At 36.9% G+C, this 20,404-nt stretch overlaps 2 protein-coding genes and 1 pseudogene across 3 annotated transcripts in view; all 3 read left to right on the top strand.

The window, feature by feature from the left end:
• Positions 1-20,404, top strand: part of SPPL2A (signal peptide peptidase like 2A) — a 72,040-nt gene that overhangs the window by 8,834 nt on the left and 42,802 nt on the right. For both annotated transcript variants that reach the window (XM_077127879.1, XM_077127880.1), the window contains exons 2-4: positions 15,988-16,107; positions 16,424-16,606; positions 20,212-20,301. In XM_077127879.1, coding sequence (XP_076983994.1) covers positions 15,988-16,107; positions 16,424-16,606; positions 20,212-20,301 — 393 coding nt within the window. The remainder of the gene's footprint in view (positions 1-15,987; positions 16,108-16,423; positions 16,607-20,211; positions 20,302-20,404) is intronic.
• On the top strand, positions 1,577-3,082 carry LOC143656100 (protein CDV3 homolog pseudogene; annotated as a pseudogene).
• Positions 14,896-15,493, top strand: LOC143656105 (protein Churchill). The gene has a single exon (XM_077127882.1). It carries the CDS (start codon positions 14,929-14,931, stop codon positions 15,265-15,267), a length of 339 nt encoding a protein of 112 aa, XP_076983997.1. The 5' UTR covers positions 14,896-14,928; the 3' UTR covers positions 15,268-15,493.

The following is a 20,404-nucleotide window of genomic DNA, read 5'->3' as shown; positions in this document are numbered from 1 at the left end:
AATAATTTGGTAACTAATTACAAAAATATGAATTGAAAAAAATCAGAGTGTCTCTAGTTGATTTTTTTTTTCAGAGAGAGAAAGAATTTATTACTAGGAGACCAGATGGCTTAGCAGCCCAAGATCTGTCTCTCCGAGTTTAGGGGGTTCAAGGATTTTAAGGGGGAGATGAAGTCATTTTGAATAGCAAATTCAGAGCAGAAAGGAGACAGTGTTACCTTTATCATTTCAGTAAGAGAACATAAGGGGAGGTAGAGCTATCACTTCATAGTAAAGGTATGTTCTAGTTTGCTAGCTGCTGGAATGCAATATACCAGAAACAGAATGGTTTTTAAAAATGGGAATTTAATAAGTTGCTAGTTTACAGTTCTAAGGCCGAGAAAATGTCCCAATTAAGATGAGTCCATAGAAATGTCCAATCTCAGGCATCCAGGGAAAGATACCTTGGTTCAAGAAGGCCGATGAAGTTCAGGGTTTCTCTCTCAAGTGGAAGGGCATATGGCGAGCATAGTCAGAATTTCTCTCTCATCTGGAAAGGCACATGGTGAATATGGTCAGGGTTCCTCTCTCATCTCGAAGGGCACATGGCAAACACGGTATCATCTGCTAGCTTCTCCTCCTGGCTTTCTGTTTCATGAGGCTCCCTGGGAGACATTTTTTCCTTCATCTCCAAAGATTGCTGTCTGGTGGACTCTGCTTCTTGTGGCTATGTCATTCTGCTCTGCTCTCTCTGAAATCGCTTTCATTTTCCAAAATGTTTCCTCTTTTATAGGACTCCAGAAACTTATCAAGATCCGTCCAAATGGATGGAGACATGTCGTCACCTAATCCATCTTAACAGCCACTCTTGATTAAATCACCTCTCCAGGGAGATGATCTGATTACAGTTTCAAACATGCAGTATTGAATAGGGATTATTCTGCCTTTATGAAATGGGATTTAGATTAAAACATGGCTTTTCTAGGGGACATACATTCTTTCAAACCAGCACGAGGTATAAGCTGAAAGAAAGGGAGACAAGTTATCTTTCAATAGTATAGTCTAGCCCATATGATTTGCATATGTAAGGGGCTGAAACTAGTTAATGGCTGACTTCAAAGTCTTCATTAGTCTTTAGGGTCTTTGCCCTATAAGAAAATGACCAGATAAAGGGATCTAATTAAGGGAATGATCTTAAAGCTACTTTAAAGAGAAATACCAACTAATAAATGTAGAAGGTATGATAGTATTGAAAAACGTTCATCACACGACTCTGCGACCCCGCAGGGCTGAGGCATCACTGTGCCCAGGGGCATGAACACCGAGCCCCCCAACCCCCAGGCTATGCCATTGGTGGCCCACCCACCCGGGCTGAGGAGGCAGCTGCCATAGCTGAGGATGGAGGAGTGAAGCTTGGACAACTTCTTCTCCAAGACGAATGAGAAGAAGGAGAGGCACAAACAATCGGCATGCACCACGTGGCTCGGCGGTGGAGTCGTGGCCAGGGGCCACCACCAAGACTATGAAAAAGGATGAAGATGAGTGGAAAGAATTTGAGCAAAAAGAAATTGATTACAGTGGCCTCTGAGTTCAGGCAATGCAAATAAATGAAAAGGAAGAAGATGATGATGAAAAGAGAAGAAGAGCCAGGTGATAACTGGGAACAGGTGGAGGTGGTGGTGATGTAGAAAAATCTTCAGGTCCCTGGAATAAAACGGCTCTGGTACAAGCATCCTACTTCAGTAATTGTTATAGAAACCCCAGAACCCATGATGACTAGTGGTGGGTATAGGCCTCCTGGGGTCAGATTAAACACAACAAGGAAAACACTGCAAGGACCATCAGAAGTATATACCAATACACATTTCCTATCCCTGCAGTCTACATGCTCACAGTTCAAGCATGTAGAAAGCTGGAAATATTGAGTCTTCCATGGGTTGACTACCTCAGATTTGCTGCACTCATTGTGGACATCATGTGGATCACATCTTCTGAATAAGAAGGTTACATCTATTAAGTGTCAAAACAAAACTTGAAACCAGCTCTACTGGATTCTTATAAGAAATCCTGCAGAAAGTCAGCCATCTGAGTTCTGAGTTGTTATTACAAGATGAAAATTAAATGACCTTAATTAACCTATCCTGTGCCCCACCCTTAAGGAACACTGTAGTAGGCTGGGGCTATATTAGACTTCCTGGAACATGCCTCTCTGAAGAACTGATGTGTTCAAGTAATCTGTGTAGGGCTGTGATTTATAATTTAAGCCTTCTGTTGTATTCTGAGGTAAACACAAATTAATTTAAGCCGAGCTTGGGTCCACCAAGTGTGAAAAAGAGGGTGCGGGAGGGGAACGGGGAGGGAATAATCTTACTTCTTTTAGTAATTTTTTATTTGGGTGGCACTTTTTCTGTGTTCCACAATAAGGCCTTTTTTTTTTACTTTGACTTGGAATTAGTTCTTTGACAGTCTGTTACTTGGTTTAGTAACCTGAAATATGCACTAGGATTGTGAGATGGCTCGTGAATTTGCCAACCCCTAGAGTGGAACCAAATAGCCTTTCATATAAAAGACAGCAGCAGCCAGGAGTCTCTACTTAAGGAGCTGTTAAAGTCTGTAATCAGGTCTAAATTGTGTAGTAATTGGCAGTGGAAACAGTATCTAGCAGATTCTATTCAGACTAAAGGATTCATTGACCTGTCATAAATTCAGAATGAGCAGAATCTTTCCTAAAACCCTTTGTAAGTTTCATGAATCTTGTATGATCTTATACAAAAATTCCAGATACTGTACTTATAATCCACATTTAAAAAATTTATTTATTAATTTAAAAAATTAACAAACCAAACAAAACATCAACATATATAATCAGTAATTCACAATATCATTACTTAGTTGCATATTCATCATTTCTTAGAACATTTGCATTAATTCAGACAAAGAAATAAAACAAACACAGAAAAGAAAAAAAAAAGATTATACCTACCATACCCCAAACCCCTCGCTTTCATTGATCACTAGCATTTCAAACTAAATTTATTTTAGCGTTTGTTCCCCCTCTTATTTATTTTTATTCCATATGTTCTACTCATCTGTTGACAAGGTAGATAAAGGGAACATCAGACACAAGGTTTTCACAATCACAAAGTCACATTGTGAAAGCTATATCATTATTCAATAATCTTCAAGAAACATGGCTACTGGAACACAGCTCTACATTTTCAGGCAGTTCCCTCCAGCCTCTCTATTATATCTTGAATAACAAGATGATATCTACTTAATGCATAAGAATAACCTCCAGGATAACCTCTTGACTCTTTGGAATCTCTCAGCCATTGACTCTTTGTCTCATTTCACTCTTCCCCCTTTTGGTCGAGAAGGTTTTCTCAGTCCCTTGATGCTGAGTCTCAGCTCATTCTAGGGTTTTTCTCAGTCCCTTGATGCTGAGTCTCAGCTCACTCTAGGATCTCTGTCCCACGTTGCCAGGAAGGTCCACACCCCTGGGAGTCATGTCCCACATAGATAGGAGGGAGGGTGGTGAGTTTGCCTGTTGTGTTGGCTGGAGAGAGAGGCCACATCTGAGCAACAAAAGAGGCTCTCTTGGGGATGACTCTTAGGCGTAAATTTTAAGTAGACTTGACCTATCCTTTTTGGGGTTAAGTTTCATATAAACAAACCCCAAGACTGGGGGCTCATCCTATAGCTTTGGTTGTCCACACTGCTTGTGAGAATGTCAAAAATTCAACTTGGGGAAGTTGAATTTCTTCCTGCTCTCACCATTCCCCCAAAGGGGCTTTGCAAATACTTTTCCACTCACTGATCAAATCACTCTAGGATTCTTTGGGGCATCACTGGGCAAACCAACAAAATCTCATGTCCTACCTGGGATTCCAAGTACTTATGGTGTTCAATCAAACTATCTACATAAGTTATATTAGGAAATGCACTAGTCAAAATATAAATTTTGTAACAAACATTTTTTGCTTTAGTCTCTCACATAAGGTGACATTTTAAAGTATTAATTACCATCTATTTTCAGCACGCTGCAATAATGACATTCCTTTGTTCTTCCTCATGCAAAAACATTTTTAAATTTTGTACGTTGTACATTTCACTATTATACACTCCAGGCATTCCTAGATTATATCATCTCAACCTTTTAACATCTATCTTTCTTTCTGATTTCATTTATGCCCCCAGCCCTCCTTCCTCTATCATTCTTACATGCAGCTTCATTCAGTGTTTTAACAGAATTGTATTACAGTTAGGTAGTATTGTGCTGTCCATTTCTGGGTTTTTACATTCAGTCCTGTTGCACAGTCTGTATCCCTTCAGCTCCAATTACCCAATGTCTTACCCTATTTCTAGCTCCTGATGGTCTCTGTTGCCAACGAAATATTCCAAGTTTATTCACTAATATCAGTTCATATCAGTGAGACCATACAGGATTTGTCCTTTTGTTTTTGGCTAGTCTCACTCAGCATAATGTTCTCAAGGTCCATCCGCGTTGTTACATACTTTATAACTTTATTCTGTCTTAAAGTTGCATAATATTCCATCATGTATATACCACAGTTTGTTTAGCCACTCGTCTTTTGGTGGACATTTTGGCTGTTTCCATCTCTTTGCAATTGTAAATAATGCTGCTATAAACATTGGTGTGCAAATGTCCGTTTGTGTCTTTGCCCTTGTGTCCTCTGAGTAGATACTAGCAGTGGTATTGCTGGGTCATATGGCAATTTTATATTCAGCTTTTTGAGGAACCGCCAAACGGCCTTCCACAGTGGTTGCACCATTTGACATTCCCACCAACAGTGAATAAGTGTGCCTCTTTCTCCACATCCTCTCCAGCACTTGTCATTTTCTGTTTTGTTGATAATGGGGATTCTGGTGGGTGTGAGATGATATCTCATTGTGGCTTTGATTTGCATTTCTCTAATGGCCGGGGACGTTGAGCATCTCTTCATGTGCCTTTTGGCCATTTGTATTTCCTCCTCTGAGAAGTGTCTGTTCAAGTCTTTTTCCCATTTTGTAATTGGATTGGCTATCTTTTTGTTGTTGAGTTGAACAATCTCTGGACACTAGATATAAATTATAAATTCTGGACACTAGACCTTTATCTGATATGTCATTTCCAAATGTTGTCTCCCATTGTGTAGGCTGTCTTTTTACTTTCTTGACGAAGTTCTTTGATACACAAAAGTGTTTAATTTTGAGGAGTTCCCATTTATTTATTTATTTCTTCAGTGCTCTTGCTTTGGGTGTAAGGTCTATAAAACTGCCTCCAATTATAAGATTTATAATATATTTCCATACATTTTCCTCTGTTTTATGGTCTTAGGCCTAATGTTTAGATCTTTGATACATTTTGAGTTAACTTTTGTATAAGGTGTGAGGTATGGGTCCTCTTTCATTCTTTTGCATATGGATATTCAGTTCTCTAGGCACCATTTATTGAAGAGACTGTTCTGTCCCAGGTGAGTTGGCTTGACTGCCTTATCAAAGATCAAATGTCCATAGATGAGAGGGTCTATATCTGAACACTCTATTTGATACCCTTGGCCAATATATCTATCTTTATGCCAGTTACCATGCTGTCTTGACCACTGTGGCTTCATAATATGCCTTAAAGTCAGGCAGCGTGAGACCTCTAGCTTCGTTTCTTTTCCTCAGGATACTTTTAGCAATTTGGGGCACCCTGCCCTTCCAGATAAATTTGTTTATTGGTTTTTCTATTTCTGAAAAGTAAGTTGTTGGGATTTTGATTGGTATTGCATTGAATCTGTAAATCAATTAGGTAGAATTGAGATCTTAACTATATTTAGTCTTCCAATCCATGAACAGGTTTGCCCTTCCATCTATTTAGGTCTTCTGTGATTTCTTTTAACAATTTCTTATAGTTTTCTTTGTATAGGTCTTTTGTCTCTTTAGTTAAATTTATTCCTAAGTATCTTACTCTTTTGGTTGCAATTTTAAATGGAATTTGTTTCTTGATTCCCCCCTCACATTGTTCATTACTAGTATATAGAAACACTACAGATTTTTGAATGTTGATTTTGTAACCTGCCACTTTGCTGTACTCGTTTATTAGCTCTAGTAGTTTTGTGTGGATTTTTCAGGGTTTTTGACATATAGTATCATATTGTCTGTAAACAGTGAGAGTTTTACTTCTTCCTTTCCAATTTTGATGCCTTGTATTTCTTTTTCTTGTCTAATTGCTCTGGCTAGAACATCCAACACAATGTTGAATAACAGTGGTGATAGTGGACATCCTTGTGTTGTTCCTGATCTTATGGGGAGTTATATCCACATTTTAAAGGTATTAAAGGTTCTGTAGATGCAGTTATTGTCCCAGCTAGCTCTTTTGTCAACCTTTTGGTGTATCTTTATGTTGTTCATTTGGAGAGTCAGAGACAAAAGACAGATAATGAAGCACTTGTGTTTTTAATAGTTACAGCTTAAACTATTGGGTAATTTTTAGTCCTTAAAGGGACTAGAAGAAGTGACCCAGAGTTACTGAAGTTTCTTTCCATCTAATGAGATATTCTGGTAATTTTCTAGTTTTGTCTCTTCGGTTCAGTAGAACTATTTCAGATTGGATGTGACCACTTGATGTAGAGTCTGGGTTTCACTATAATAAATCTCATTGCCAAATGCAGAAATTGTGGACTTACTACTGGTAGGAGTGAAACAAATGAGTGAATAAAACTGGTTTGATGTGGGAGCATTTTCCTGTGGGAATTCAGTCTTGATGAAAGTGCCAGTGCAGGAATTGGACTCCTAGAAGGGTTATGGTGTGTCCTGACAGGATCTGCCGACCACTCCTGGGCAATAATGTTGGCGTTATTTGAGGTGTCAGGAAGGAGGCCTGTCTTCTGATCTATTTGGGTAAGTAGCTGATCTGTTTGGGTAAGGAGACTGGATGATTAAAAGAGACCCAAGGGATTCTTGGTTAAACTGAAGACTTCATTTGGGAACCAAAAACTTTTAATTATCTCTTGAACGTTGAACGACATACTTTCTGTAAAAAATATACATCTTTTCCAGCAAAATCTTTGAGGAATGAATTTAGAAGAACATGTAGAAATGTGATTAAAATAATGATATACTGCACTAGAACTCTGAAGACCGGCAGATTTAAAATTCCAACTCTTGTTACAACTTTTTGCAAGATTGTGAAATTAGGGACTTCCTGGAAGATGGTGGCTTAGTAAGACGCGCGGATCTTAGTTTCTTCTCCAGGACACCTACTAGGGGAGTAGAAACGATACAGAAAGCGCCCAAAGCCACAACAGAGATAAAAAAGACAGCGTACCCCATCCTGGAATGGCTGGCTGGCTGAGAGAAGCAGCTCGGGTGAGATCGCCGAGGCGCGCGGGCCTTACCGGGCGGGGTGGCAAGCGGCCGGAGTTACTCCCTTCCCCCTTCCCGGGCCGGCTGGGAGAATTGGAGAGGTGGTCCCCTGAAACCAAGGCGACTGGCGCCCACACCACGCGCAGCCCCCGGACCAACTGAGAGAATTGGATCGGAAACCCCCAGGCCGCGGAGAACGGTGACCCCGTGACTCCCGGGGAACGTGCACTCTCTCGGGCGGGCCGCTGCCGCTGGCGCCCTCCCGCCACGCGTGTTGCCCAGGGCCGACTAGGAAATTCGGACGGGCTCTTTCCCTGGCTGCGGCGACCAGCAACCCTCCCTGCGTTCGGACCCTGGGCCGGCTCAAGCCGCTTCGGCTAGCGAACCCCCAGGACGGCGAGAGTTTTCCAAAGTTTAAGGTCCCACAGCACCTTTTACTGGTGGGACCCGCAGACAAACGTGTGCCACGAGCGCCACCTACTGGGCAGGATAAGAAAAACAGAACCCAGAGATTTCACAGAAAAATATTACAACCTTGCTGGGTCCAACACCAAGAGAAATCTGAATAAATGCCCAGACGCCAGCAGCAGAAGATAACTGTCCACGCTCAAAAGATTGAGAATATGGCTCAGTCAAAGGAACAAACCAATAGCTCAAATGAGACACAAGAGCTGAGACAACTAATGCTGAATATACGAACAGAAATGGAAAACCTCTTCAAAAATGAAATCGATAAATTGAGGGAGGACATGAAGAGGACATGGGCTGAACATAAAGAAGAAATAGAAAAACTGAAAAAACAAATCGCAGAACTTATGGAAGTGAAGGATAAAGTAGCAAACATAGAAAAAATAATGGATAGCTACAATGATAGATTTAAAGAGACAGAAGATAGAATTAGTGATTTGGAGGATGGAACATCTGAATTCCAAAAAGAAACAGAAACTATAGGGAAAAGAATGGAAAAATTTGAACAGGGTATCAGGGAACTCAAGGACAATATGAACCGCACAAATATACGTGTTGTGGGTGTCCCAGAAGGAGAAGAGAAGGGAAAAGGAGGAGAAAAACTAATGGAAGAAATTATCACTGAAAATTTCCCAACTCTTATGAAAGACCTAAAATTACAGATCCAAGAAGTGCAGCGCACCCCAAAGAGATTAGACCCAAATAGGCGTTCTCCAAGACACTTACTAGTTAGAATGTCAGAGGTCAAAGAGAAAGAGAAGATCTTGAAAGCAGCAAGAGAAAAACAATCCATTACATACAAGGGAAACCCAATAAGACTTTGTGTAGATTTCTCAGCAGAAACCATGGAAGCTAGAAGACAGTGGGATGATATATTTAAAATACTAAAAGAGAAAAACTGCCAACCAAGACTCCTATATCCAGCAAAATTATCCTTCAAAAATGAGGGAGAAATTAAAACATTCTCAGACAAAAAGTCACTGAAAGAATTTGTGACCAAGAGACCAGCTCTGCAAGAAATACTAAAGGGAGCACTAGAGTCAGATACAAAAAGACAGAAGAGAGAGATATGGAAAAGAGTGTAGAAAGAAGGAAAATCAGATATGATATATATAATACAAAAGGCAAAATGTTAGAGGAAAATATTATCCAAACAGTAATAACACTAAATGTCAATGGACTGAATTCCCCAATCAAAAGACATAGATTGGCAGAATGGATTAAAAAACAGGATCCTTCGATATGCTGTCTACAGGAAACACATCTTAGACCCAAAGATAAACATAGGTTGAAAGTGAAAGGTTGGGAAAAGATATTTCATGCAAATAACAACCAGAAAAGAGCAGGAGTGGCTATACTAATATCCAACAAATTAGACTTCAAATGTAAAACAGTTAAAAGAGACAAAGAAGGACACTATATACTAATAAAAGGAACAATTAAACAAGAAGACATAACAATCATAAATATTTACGCACCGAATCAGAATGCCCCAAAATACGTGAGGAATATACTGCAAACACTGAAAAGGGAAATAGACTCATATACCATAATAGTTGGAGACTTCAACTCACCACTCTCATCAAGGGACAGAACATCTAGACAGAGGATCAACAAAGAAATAGAGAATCTGAATATTACTATAAATGAACTAGACTTAATAGACATTTATAGGACATTACATCCGACAACAGCAGGATACACCTTTTTCTCAAGTGCTCATGGATCATTCTCAAAGATAGACCATATGCTGGGTCACAAAGCAAGTCTTAACAAATTTAAAAAGATTGAAATCTTACACAACACTGTCTCGGACCATAAAGGAGTGATGTTGGAAATCAATAATAGGCAGAGTGCCAGAAAATTCACAAATACGTGGAGGCTCAACAACACACTCCGAAACAACGACTGGGTCAAAGAAGAAATTGCAAGAGAAATTAGCAAATACCTCGAGGTGAATGAAAATGAAAACACAACATATCAAAACTTATGGGACGCAGCAAAGGCAGTGCTAAGAGGGAAATTTATTGCTCTAAATGCCTATATCAGAAAAGAAGAAAAGGCAAAAATTCAGGAATTAACTATCCATTTGGAAGAACTGGAGAAAGAACAGCAAGCTAACCCCAAAGCAAGCAAAAGGAAAGAAATAACAAAGATTAGAGCACAAATAAATGAAATTGAAAACATGAAAACAATAGAGAAAATCAATAAGGCCAGAAGTTGGTTCTATGAGAAAATCAATAAGATTGATGGGCCCTTAGCAAGATTGACAAAAAGAAGAAGAGAGAGGATGCAAATAAATAAGATCAGAAATGGAAGAGGAGACATAACTACTGACCTCACAGAAATAAAGGAGGTAATAACAGGATACTATGAACAACTTTACGCTAATAAATACAACAATTTAGAGGAAATGGACGGGTTCCTGGAAAGACATGAACAACCAACTTTGACTCAAGAAGACATAGATGACCTCAACAAACCAATCACAAGTAAAGAAATTGAATTAGTCATTCAAAAGCTTCCTAAAAAGAAAAGTCCAGGACCAGATGGCTTCACATGTGAATTCTACCAAACGTTCCAGAAAGAATTAGTACCGATTCTCTTCAAACTCTTCAAAAAAATCGAAGTGGAGGCAAATCTACCTAATTCATTCTATGAAGCCAACATCACCCTCATAGCAAAACCAGGCAAAGATATTACAAAAAAAGAAAACTACAGACCAATCTCTCTAATGAATACAGATGCAAAAATCCTCAATAAAATTCTAGCAAATCGTATCCAACAACACATTAAAAGAATTATACATCATGACCAAGTAGGATTCATCCCAGGTATGCAAGGATGGTTCAACATAAGAAAATCAATTAATGTAATACACCATATCAACAAATCAAAGCAGAAAAATCACATGATCATCTCAATTGATGCAGAGAAGGCATTCGACAAGATTCAACATCCTTTCCTGTTGAAAACACTTCAAAAGATAGGAATACAAGGGAACTTCCTTAAAATGATAGAGGGAATATATGAAAAACCCACAGCTAATATCATCCTCAATGGGGAAAAATTGAAAACTTTCCCCCTAAGATCAGGAACAAGACAAGGATGTCCACTATCACCACTATTATTCAACATTGTGTTGGAGGTTCTAGCCAGAGCAATTAGACAAGAAAAAGAAATACAAGGCATCAAAATTGGAAAGGAAGAAGTAAAACTATCACTGTTTGCAGACGATATGATACTATACGTCGAAAACCCGGAAAAATCCACAACAAAACTACTAGAGCTAATAAATGAGTACAGCAAAGTAGCAGGTTACAAGATCAACATTCAAATATCTGTAGCATTTCTATACACTAGTAAGGAACAAGCTGAGGGGGAAATCAAGAAACGAATCCCATTCACAATTGCAACTAAAAGAATAAAATACCTAGGAATAAATTTAACTAAAGAGACAAAAAACCTATATAAAGAAAACTACAAAAAACTGCTAAAAGAAATCACAGAAGACCTAAATAGATGGAAGGGCATACCGTGTTCATGGATTGGAAGACTAAATATAGTTAAGATGTCAATCCTACCTAAATTGATTTACAGATTCAATGCAATACCAATCAAAATCCCAACAACTTATTTTTCAGAAATAGAAAAACCAATAAGCAAATTTATCTGGAAGGGCAGGGTGCCCCGAATTGCTAAAAACATCTTGAGGAAAAAAAACGAAGCTGGAGGTCTCGCGCTGCCAGACTTTAAGGCATATTATGAAGCCACAGTGGTCAAAACAGCATGGTATTGGCATAAAGATAGATATATCGACCAATGGAATCGAATAGAGTACTCAGATATAGACCCTCTCATCTATGGACATTTGATCTTTGATAAGGCAGTCAAGCCAACTCACCTGGGACAGAACAGTCTCTTCAATAAATGGTGCCTAGAGAACTGGATATCCATATGCAAAAGAATGAAAGAAGACCCGTATCTCACACCTTATACGAAAGTTAACTCAAAATGGACCAAAGATCTAAACATTAGGTCTAAGACCATAAAACAGTTAGAGGAAAATGTTGGGAGATATCTTATGGATCTTACAACTGGAGGCGGTTTTATGGACCTTAAACCTAAAGCAAGAGCACTGAAGAAGGAAATAAATAAATGGGAACTCCTCAAAATTAAACACTTTTGTGCATCAAAGAACTTCATCAAGAAAGTAGAAAGACAGCCTTCACAATGGGAGACAATATTTGGAAATGATATATCAGATAAAGGTCTAGTATCCAGAATTTATAAAGAGATTGTTCATCTCAACAACAAAAAGACAGCCAACCCAATTACAAAATGGGAAAAAGACTTGAACAGACACCTCTCAGAAGAGGAAATACGGATGGCCAAGAGGCACATGAAGAGATGCTCAATGTCCCTGGCCATTAGAGAAATGCAAATCAAAACCACAATGAGATATCATCTCACACCCACCAGAATGGCCATTATCAACAAAACAGAAAATGACAAGTGCTGGAGAGGATGCGGAGAAAGAGGCACACTTATCCACTGTTGGTGGGAATGTCAAAGGGTGCAACCACTGTGGAAGGCAGTTTGGCGGTTCCTCAAAAAGCTGAATATAGAATTGCCATACGACCCAGCAATACCATTGCTAGGTATCTACTCAAAGGACTTAAGGGCAAAGACACAAACGGACATTTGCACACCAATGTTTATAGCAGCATTATTTACAATTGCAAAGAGATGGAAACAGCCAAAATGTCCATCAACAGACGAGTGGCTAAACAAACTGTGGTATATACATACGATGGAATATTATGCAGCTTTAAGACAAGATAAACTTATGAACCATGTAATAACATGGATGGACCTAGAGAATATTATGCTGAGTGAATCCAGCCAAAAACTAAAGGACAAATACTGTATGGTCCCACTGATGTGAACGGACATTCGAGAATAAACTTGAAATATGTCATTGGTAACAGAGTTCAGCAGGAGTTAGAAACAGGGTAAGACAATGGGTAATTGAAGCTGAAGGGATACAGACTGTGCAACAGGACTAGATACAAAAACTCAAAAATGGACAGCACAATAATACCTAATTGTAAAGTAATCATGTTAAAACACTGAATGAAGCTGCATCTGAGCTATAGGTTTTTGTTTTGTTTTGTTTTGTTTTGTTTTGATTTTACTATTATTACTTTTATTTTTTTCTCTATATTAACATTCTATATCTTTTTCGGTTATGTTGCTAGTTCTTCTAAACCAATGCAAATGTACTAAGAAATGATGATCATGCATCTATGTGATGATGTTAAGAATTAATGATTGCATGTGTAGAATGGTATGATCTCTAAATGTTGGGTTAATTTCTTTTTTTCCGTTAATTAAAAAAAAAAAGAAAAAAGAGAAGGGATAATTGGAGATGAAGGGATACAGACTGTACAACGGGACTGGATATAAAAACTCAGAAATGGACAGCACAATACTACCCAATTGTAATGCAATTATGTTAAAACACTGAATGAAGCTGCATGTGAGGTATAGGTTTTTTGTTTTTGTTTTTTTTCTTTCTATTATTGTTTTAATTCTTATTCTGTTGTCTTTTTATTTCTTTTTCTAAATCGATACAAATGTACTAAGAAATGATGAATATGCAACTATGTGATGTTATTAAGAATTACTGATTGTACATGTAGATTGGAATGATTTCTAATTGTTTTGTTAATTCTTTTTTTAATTAATAAAAAAAAAAATCACCTTAAAAAAAAAATCCTTCTTTACAAAAAAAAAAAAAGAATTACTGATTGTACATGTAGATTGGAATGATTTCTAATTGTTTTGTTAATTCTTTTTTTTAATTAATAAAAAAAAAAGATTGTGAAATTATCAAAAATGCACATGAATCAAGTTTTAATGTACTGTGTGATGGGTAGATGAGGCTGTCCATTGTACTATTTCTTTTCACGCATGATTTTTGGCAGTGCAGGAACTCTGTAACGTTGAAAAATTCAATAAAAAATAAATATATATGTTCATTTCCCGGACCATGCACCCAAGGAAAAAAAAAAAGTAAATATTTGGGGTAAGAAAGCATTCGCCATTTTGCAACCCCTAATGTAATATGTAAAGTTAAATTCAAGTAAAAATCATCATAAATGTAAAACCCTGGATACAAGGTTGTTGCGGTAGCACAAGATGCCACAGATTACTCACCAATTATTTCAAAGGGAAATAATCTACCTTTACATGGGAGTCATCTTGTCGTTACTACCTTACCCAAATGATCAAACTTGGCATTGTTATAGATCTAAAATGGTCAACTCTCAGCAACTTCATGTGGTTCAACTTAGTGTGCTCTCTAGTGACAGAGGTTCAGTTATATCTTTTTTTTTTTTTAATTTACCATGCAATCTCTTTTTCCCTCCTTTATGGCTTTAGGGTAAAATTTACTCAAAGAAGGAGAAAGAAAGCATTTAGATTATTCTAAGTTTGAAGGAAATTGTGATGTAGAATGGTATTCTAGTTACCTTAAGAAGTTTTTTCATATCATGCTCTCCCCACGCAACCCCATGTACAGTAGTTATTTTCATTCACTTCTTACCTCTTAGCTTTTCCTTCCAGGTAGTAGGAAATAAGGGAAAAGAAAGAAAATTATTCTGCCTCTTATTTTTCCTCACTTTAAATTCTAGATTTTTTTTTTAAATAGGCAAGTTGCAGAATCTTGAAAACTTGAGAGACTATTCTGTTTCAAGTAACAGCTGATTTTTTTCTAAAGATAGCATTTAGAAATAATTATATACCTTTTTTACTCTAGTTACCTTTAGAATATGGAAGGTAAGACAGGTTAAGGTATTTAGGGTTCATTTTCTTTTATAGAATATAAACAGTGAAGCCATAACTCATAGAAGACTGAAAAGAAAAGTTTCAGGCTGTGAGAGAATATAGAAGTGAATACATCATCACAAGAATATTCCATGAGATATGGCCCTTATAATAGGGAGCATAATTGTGTTACCATAAAAAAGTGATTTATTTTCCTTAAAGACTGTTTTAGGAAAATGTATAGTTTCAGTATTCCCAGGCTTTCTTTTATATCTTCTCAAAAACAAGAAGTTGGTCGTGATGTGTGGGGACTGTGTGGAGAAGGAATATCCCAACCGGGGTAATACCTGCTTGGAGAATGGATCATTCTTGTTAAACTTTACAGGCTGTGCAGTATGTAGCAAGCGGGATTTTATGCTGATCACAAACAAATCCTTAAAAGAGGAAGATGGAGAAGAAATAGTTACCTATGATCATTTGTGTAAGAATTGTCATCATGTAGTAGCCAGGCATGAGTATACATTCAGCATCATGGATGAATTTCAGGAGTACACCATGCTGTGTCTGTTATGTGGCAAAGCCGAAGATACTATCAGTATTCTCCCTGATGACCCTCGGCAGATGACTCTGTTATTCTAAGCATCCTTCTGCAGTTCTGTTTAAACTGTATCTGATTGATTTATAGTACCAGCAAACCTGATGATTTGTAGTGACAAGTCTTTGCTTTTTCTTCAGCTTGGACTTACCTGTTCCTTGAAAGAAAAAGTAATTCAGAGGATTCCTGTTCTTTAGGTCTGAGCTCTTCTGCTGATGGTCCTAGTTCACATTAGTGTAACCAAAATAAAGCATCTTTGTTAGTTGTTTGTGGCTAAAAAATTCACTAGAATGGGAACCCAAGATCTTGGTTTTCAGTGCCATTTTCTGATAAAAGAAGCCCAATCTTCTTGGAGAAATGACTGATTCAGGGAGGGCGGGAATTATACAAGATGTGCCTGCAGCGTATTATAGTACCACAAACTAAAAAAATGTCAAAACAATTAACAGCAACAGAAAACCCACAATGGGCTATACGGAGCCAACTGAAAGAATTTCCAGTAACCTAATTTGGAACAGTGTTAATTGACTAAAGTAGTATTGGATTATAAGGCAGAATATAAAATAAATATCTTTGAGTCCATTCTGATACAGAAAAATAATTGAATGAATAAAAAAAAAAAAAACAAGAAGTTACAAATTAATTGAAGACCTTTTCTCTTAAGGAAGTATAGTCAAATTGTGTATATAAACAGTTTTATTAAAATCATTAGTTGTTGGCAAACTAAATTATTACCAATATGAAAATCATTGTTCATATCCTAGACAGCTGCTCAGGAAGCTATCCTGCATGCATCTGGAAATGGCACACCTTTACCATCTAAGGACTACTGCATGCTATATAACCCTCATTGGACAACTCTTCCAAGTACCCTAGAAAATGCAGTAAGTAAATCACAGTTTCTATTCTTAAATATAAACATATCAAAATGGTGAGAAAGAGTGATCATTATCGTTCAGTGTGTGAACTCGTAATATATGGTGATTAATAATTGACTAATAATTATCTTATTGATTTTGTTCACATATTTTTCTCTGTTGGAAAGATAAGTTAGGGCATTTTAAAATACCTCTAAGCCTTGGTTGCTAGTCATAAAATATTTCTAATTTTAAAAATGTATAAAATCAGTTTTGGTACTTAATCATTGAATGCTTTTAGGGTGAAATATGATACTTTATTAAAGACATTTCTTATTTTCAGACCTCCATTAGTTTGATGAATCTGACTACTACACCACTATGCAACCTTACTGATATTCCTCCTGCTGGGATAAAGAACAAAGCTGTTGTAGTGCAGTGGGGAATCTGCCATTTTCTTGAAAAAGCCAGAATTGCACAGAGAGGAGGTGCTGAAGCATTGTTGGTTGCTAATAACAGTGTCCGAGTAAGTTGTAAATGATAAGTATTTTTTTAAAGCTTGTACCATCAAATTTCATAGGAATTGAATTGAAATAACTTACTTGTGGTTTAGGGACTGAATTTTGAATAATCTTGTGATAGGGTTCTTTTTTAAAGAAATATTCTGAATCTGATGGGCATTTAATTGGGAAGCTTTGTTATTTTCTATTCTTAGAGTAGACTAGACTTTGTGACGGGATAAATCAAATCTTAAATTGCACGAATTCTATCCTGGGTACCTCTGTAACACATTGCTGCAGGGTCACTGGGCTATTGCTTAGTAAGTTGATACTGGTAAATACTGTCCATTTTATACATTTATACACACACATTCATATATACATACTTAAGTATATGTGTTCATGTATATGTGTGTGTATTGTGTGCATATATATATAATATATATACATAAATGTGTATTATGTGTATTTAGTTTTAAGTTTATTTGAAAAAGTTTCTGGTTTTCCTTTTTTTAATGCATTTTGGTTTTTTCTTCTTGAAGAAAACTCTGGTTTTTGAGAATTCTTACTATAATCTTAAAGAGCACCTGAAACTATTTTTTAAAGCAGTCTTATTGAGATATATTCACATACCATACAGTCTGTCCAAAGTGTACAATCATTGGCTTTTATTTTATTTACAGAGTTGTGCATTTATCACCACAATCAATTTTAGAACATTTTCATTACTCCAAAAAGAAAAACTCCATGCCCTTTAGCAGTCACCTCTCAATCCCTCTATCCTCTAGCCGTAACCACTAATCTATTTCTGTCTTATAGATTTATTTATATTTACCTTTTATATAAATTTATATTTACCTTTTATATAAATGGAATCATATAATATGTTGTACTTTGTGTCTGGATTTATTCATTAACATGTTTTTGTAAAGTATTGTTTTTATTTTTTAATTAGAAAATTGTAGGTTTATAGAAAAGTCCTGTAAAAATTATAGCATTCCCCACATACGCTGTCTTAGCCACATTCCCCTTCATTTCAGCTACACAGAATGCACTAAAGAAACAAAATATCCATAAATATAAAATTTATAAAACTGTCTCATGTAACCATGGGGCTGTAGAGTCCAGGGTCTGTAAGGCAGGCCACAAGCTTTGATGAAGGTCCTCAACGAACTCTCAGGAGAGGCTGGCTGGGCAACCATGGGGATGTAAAGGTCCAAGATGTACAGGGCAGGCCTCAAACTGGCAGCTCTGATGAATGTCCTCAACAAACTCTCAGGAGAGGCTGGCTGGCTAAAGGAGGAAGAATGACTGTCTCTTCTGAATCCTCCTTAGAAGCCTTCTGGTGACTAAATTAAGTGTCACTCATTGCAGAAGACATTCCCCTCAGCTCATTACAAATGCAGTCAGCCATGGATACAGCCAACATGATCATGATTTAAATCCATGAAATGTCTCATAGCAGCAGACAGGCCAGCATTTGCCCGAGCAGACAACCGGGCACCACCACCTGGCCAAGTTGACACATGAACCTGACCGTGACAGCTTGGTATTTGGAGCTTCTGTTAACATCGTAGAAACTTCTAGGACATGTGGTCATGGAATTAAAGCTTTTAAAGAAAGGCCTGTGATCCAGCAAAGGTGGATTAAAAAAAGATGCATTTACTTCAAATGACGGTAGGAATTCACATCAGAATGATACAGTTAGCAACTTTTTCTGAGGAATGACGTCCTGGAGCAGCGACAACATGGACGAACCCTGAGGACATATGTTGAGTGAAATAAATCAGGAAAAAAAGAACAAGTATTATATAGTCTCACTAATATGAACTAATTGTAATATGTAAAGTCAGAGACATAAAATCTAGACTATAGATTACTAAGAGATAGGATGAGGCTAGAGAATGGAGAACAGTTGTTTAATATGTATAGAATTTTTAACTAGGTTGAATTTAAATGTTTGGAAATGGGTAAGAGGTGATGGTAGCATGTTATTCTCATACACCATAAATTAAAAAGAGATGTCTATATAATGCATAAAAATAACCTCCAGGATAACCTCTCGACTCTGTTTGAAATCTCTTAACCATTGAAACTTTTTTTGTCTCACATCTGTCTTCCTCCTTTTGGTCAAGAAGGCTTTCTGAATCCCTTGATGCCAGGAGTTCTGTACCATGTTGCCAGGGAGATTTACACCCCTGGAAACACGTACCATGTGGGGGTGGGGGGTTGCCCATTTTTCAATTAGGTTATTTGTCTTTTTGTTGTTGAGTTATAGGATTTTTTTATATATTCTGAATATTAAACCATTATCACATATGTGGTTTTCAACTATTTTCTGTCATTGAGTATGTTGTCTTTTCACTTTTGTGACAGAGTCTGATGCACAAAAGTTTGTAATTTTGGGGGGGTCCCTTTTGTCTATTTTTTCTTGTGTTGCTTGTGCTTTGGGTGTAAAGTCTCAGAAATCATTGCCTGCCACAAGATCTTGAAAATGTTTCCCTGCAGTTTCTTTTAGGAGTTTTATGATCATGGCTTTTACTTTTAGATCTTTGATGCATCTTGAGTTAATTTTTGTATATGGTATGAGATAGGGGTCTCCCATCAACATTTGTTAAAGAGGCTATTCTTTCCCAATTGAGTTGACTTGGCAGCCTTGTCAAAAATCAGTTGTCCATAGATGTGAGAATTTATTTCTGAACTCTCAATTCGATTTCATTGGTCAGTGTATCTATCCTCATGCCAGTACCATGCTGTTTTGACTACTGTAGCTTTGTAATATGCTTTATAGTCAGAAAGTATAAGTCTTCCATCTTTGTTCTTTTTTTTTTTTTTAAGATGTTTTTTGGCTATTCAGGGCTTCTTACCCTTCTAAATAAATATACTTGCCTTTTCTGTTTGTTTAAAGTGGGCAGTTGGGATTTTGATTGGGATTGCATTGACTCTATAAATTAATTTGGGTAGAATTGGCATCTTAATGATATTTAGTCTTCCAATCCATGAACACAGATATATCCTATTTATTTAGGTTTTTTAAAATTTCTTTTAGCCATGTTTTATTGTTTTGTGCATATAAGTGCTTTACATCCTTGTTTAATTTTTTCCCTAGGTATTTGATTCTTTTAGTTGCTATTGAAAATAGATTTTATTTTCTTGATTTCCTCTTCTTTAATAGGGTATAGGAACACTGCTGATTTTTGTGCATTGCTCTTGTATCCCGCCACTTGTCTAAATTTGCTTATTAGCTCTAGTAGCTTTGTTATAGATTTTTCAGGACTCTGTGTAGGATCATGTCATCTGAAAACAGTGAGAGTTTTACTTCTTCCTTTCCAATTTTGATGCCTTGTATTTCTTTTTCTTGCCTGACTGCTCTGGCTAGAACTTCTAGCACAATAATGAATAACAGTGGTGATAGTGGGCATCCGTGTCTTATTCCAAATCTTAGAGGGAAAGCTTTCAGTCTTTCCCCATTGAGAATAATATTAGCTGTGAATTTTTCATATGTGCCTTTTGTCATGTTGAGAAAGTAAAACTTTGTTTTATAACTTTAAAAAAAGATATTATTTATATTTAATGTAACAGTTTGCATTACGTAACTCAAAATTTTTCATAATATATTTTTTTCTTTTAGTTTCCTCTCTCAGGGAACAAATCTGAATATCATGATGTGAAAATACTGGTTGCCTTTATAAGCCTTAAAGACTTTAAAGATATGAAGCAGGTAAATTTGTATTTACATATGTATTTAGTTTATAAGTAGTATAAGTTTACTTTTAATCAGTGACATTTAATTGGAACTATTATATTTGTTCCACTTGCTGATT

This window comes from Tamandua tetradactyla, chromosome 14 (assembly GCF_023851605.1).
Source record: "Tamandua tetradactyla isolate mTamTet1 chromosome 14, mTamTet1.pri, whole genome shotgun sequence".
Classification (NCBI taxonomy): domain Eukaryota; kingdom Metazoa; phylum Chordata; class Mammalia; order Pilosa; family Myrmecophagidae; genus Tamandua; species Tamandua tetradactyla.
Note: the sequence above shows the minus strand (reverse complement) of the source record. Positions and strands in the feature narration are given on the sequence as shown.

Bases quoted from the DNA above. Each gene is read 5' to 3' on its own strand.
- LOC143656105 (XM_077127882.1), top strand. From the start codon at position 14,929: ATGTGTGGGGACTGTGTGGAGAAGGAATATCCCAACCGGGGTAATACC.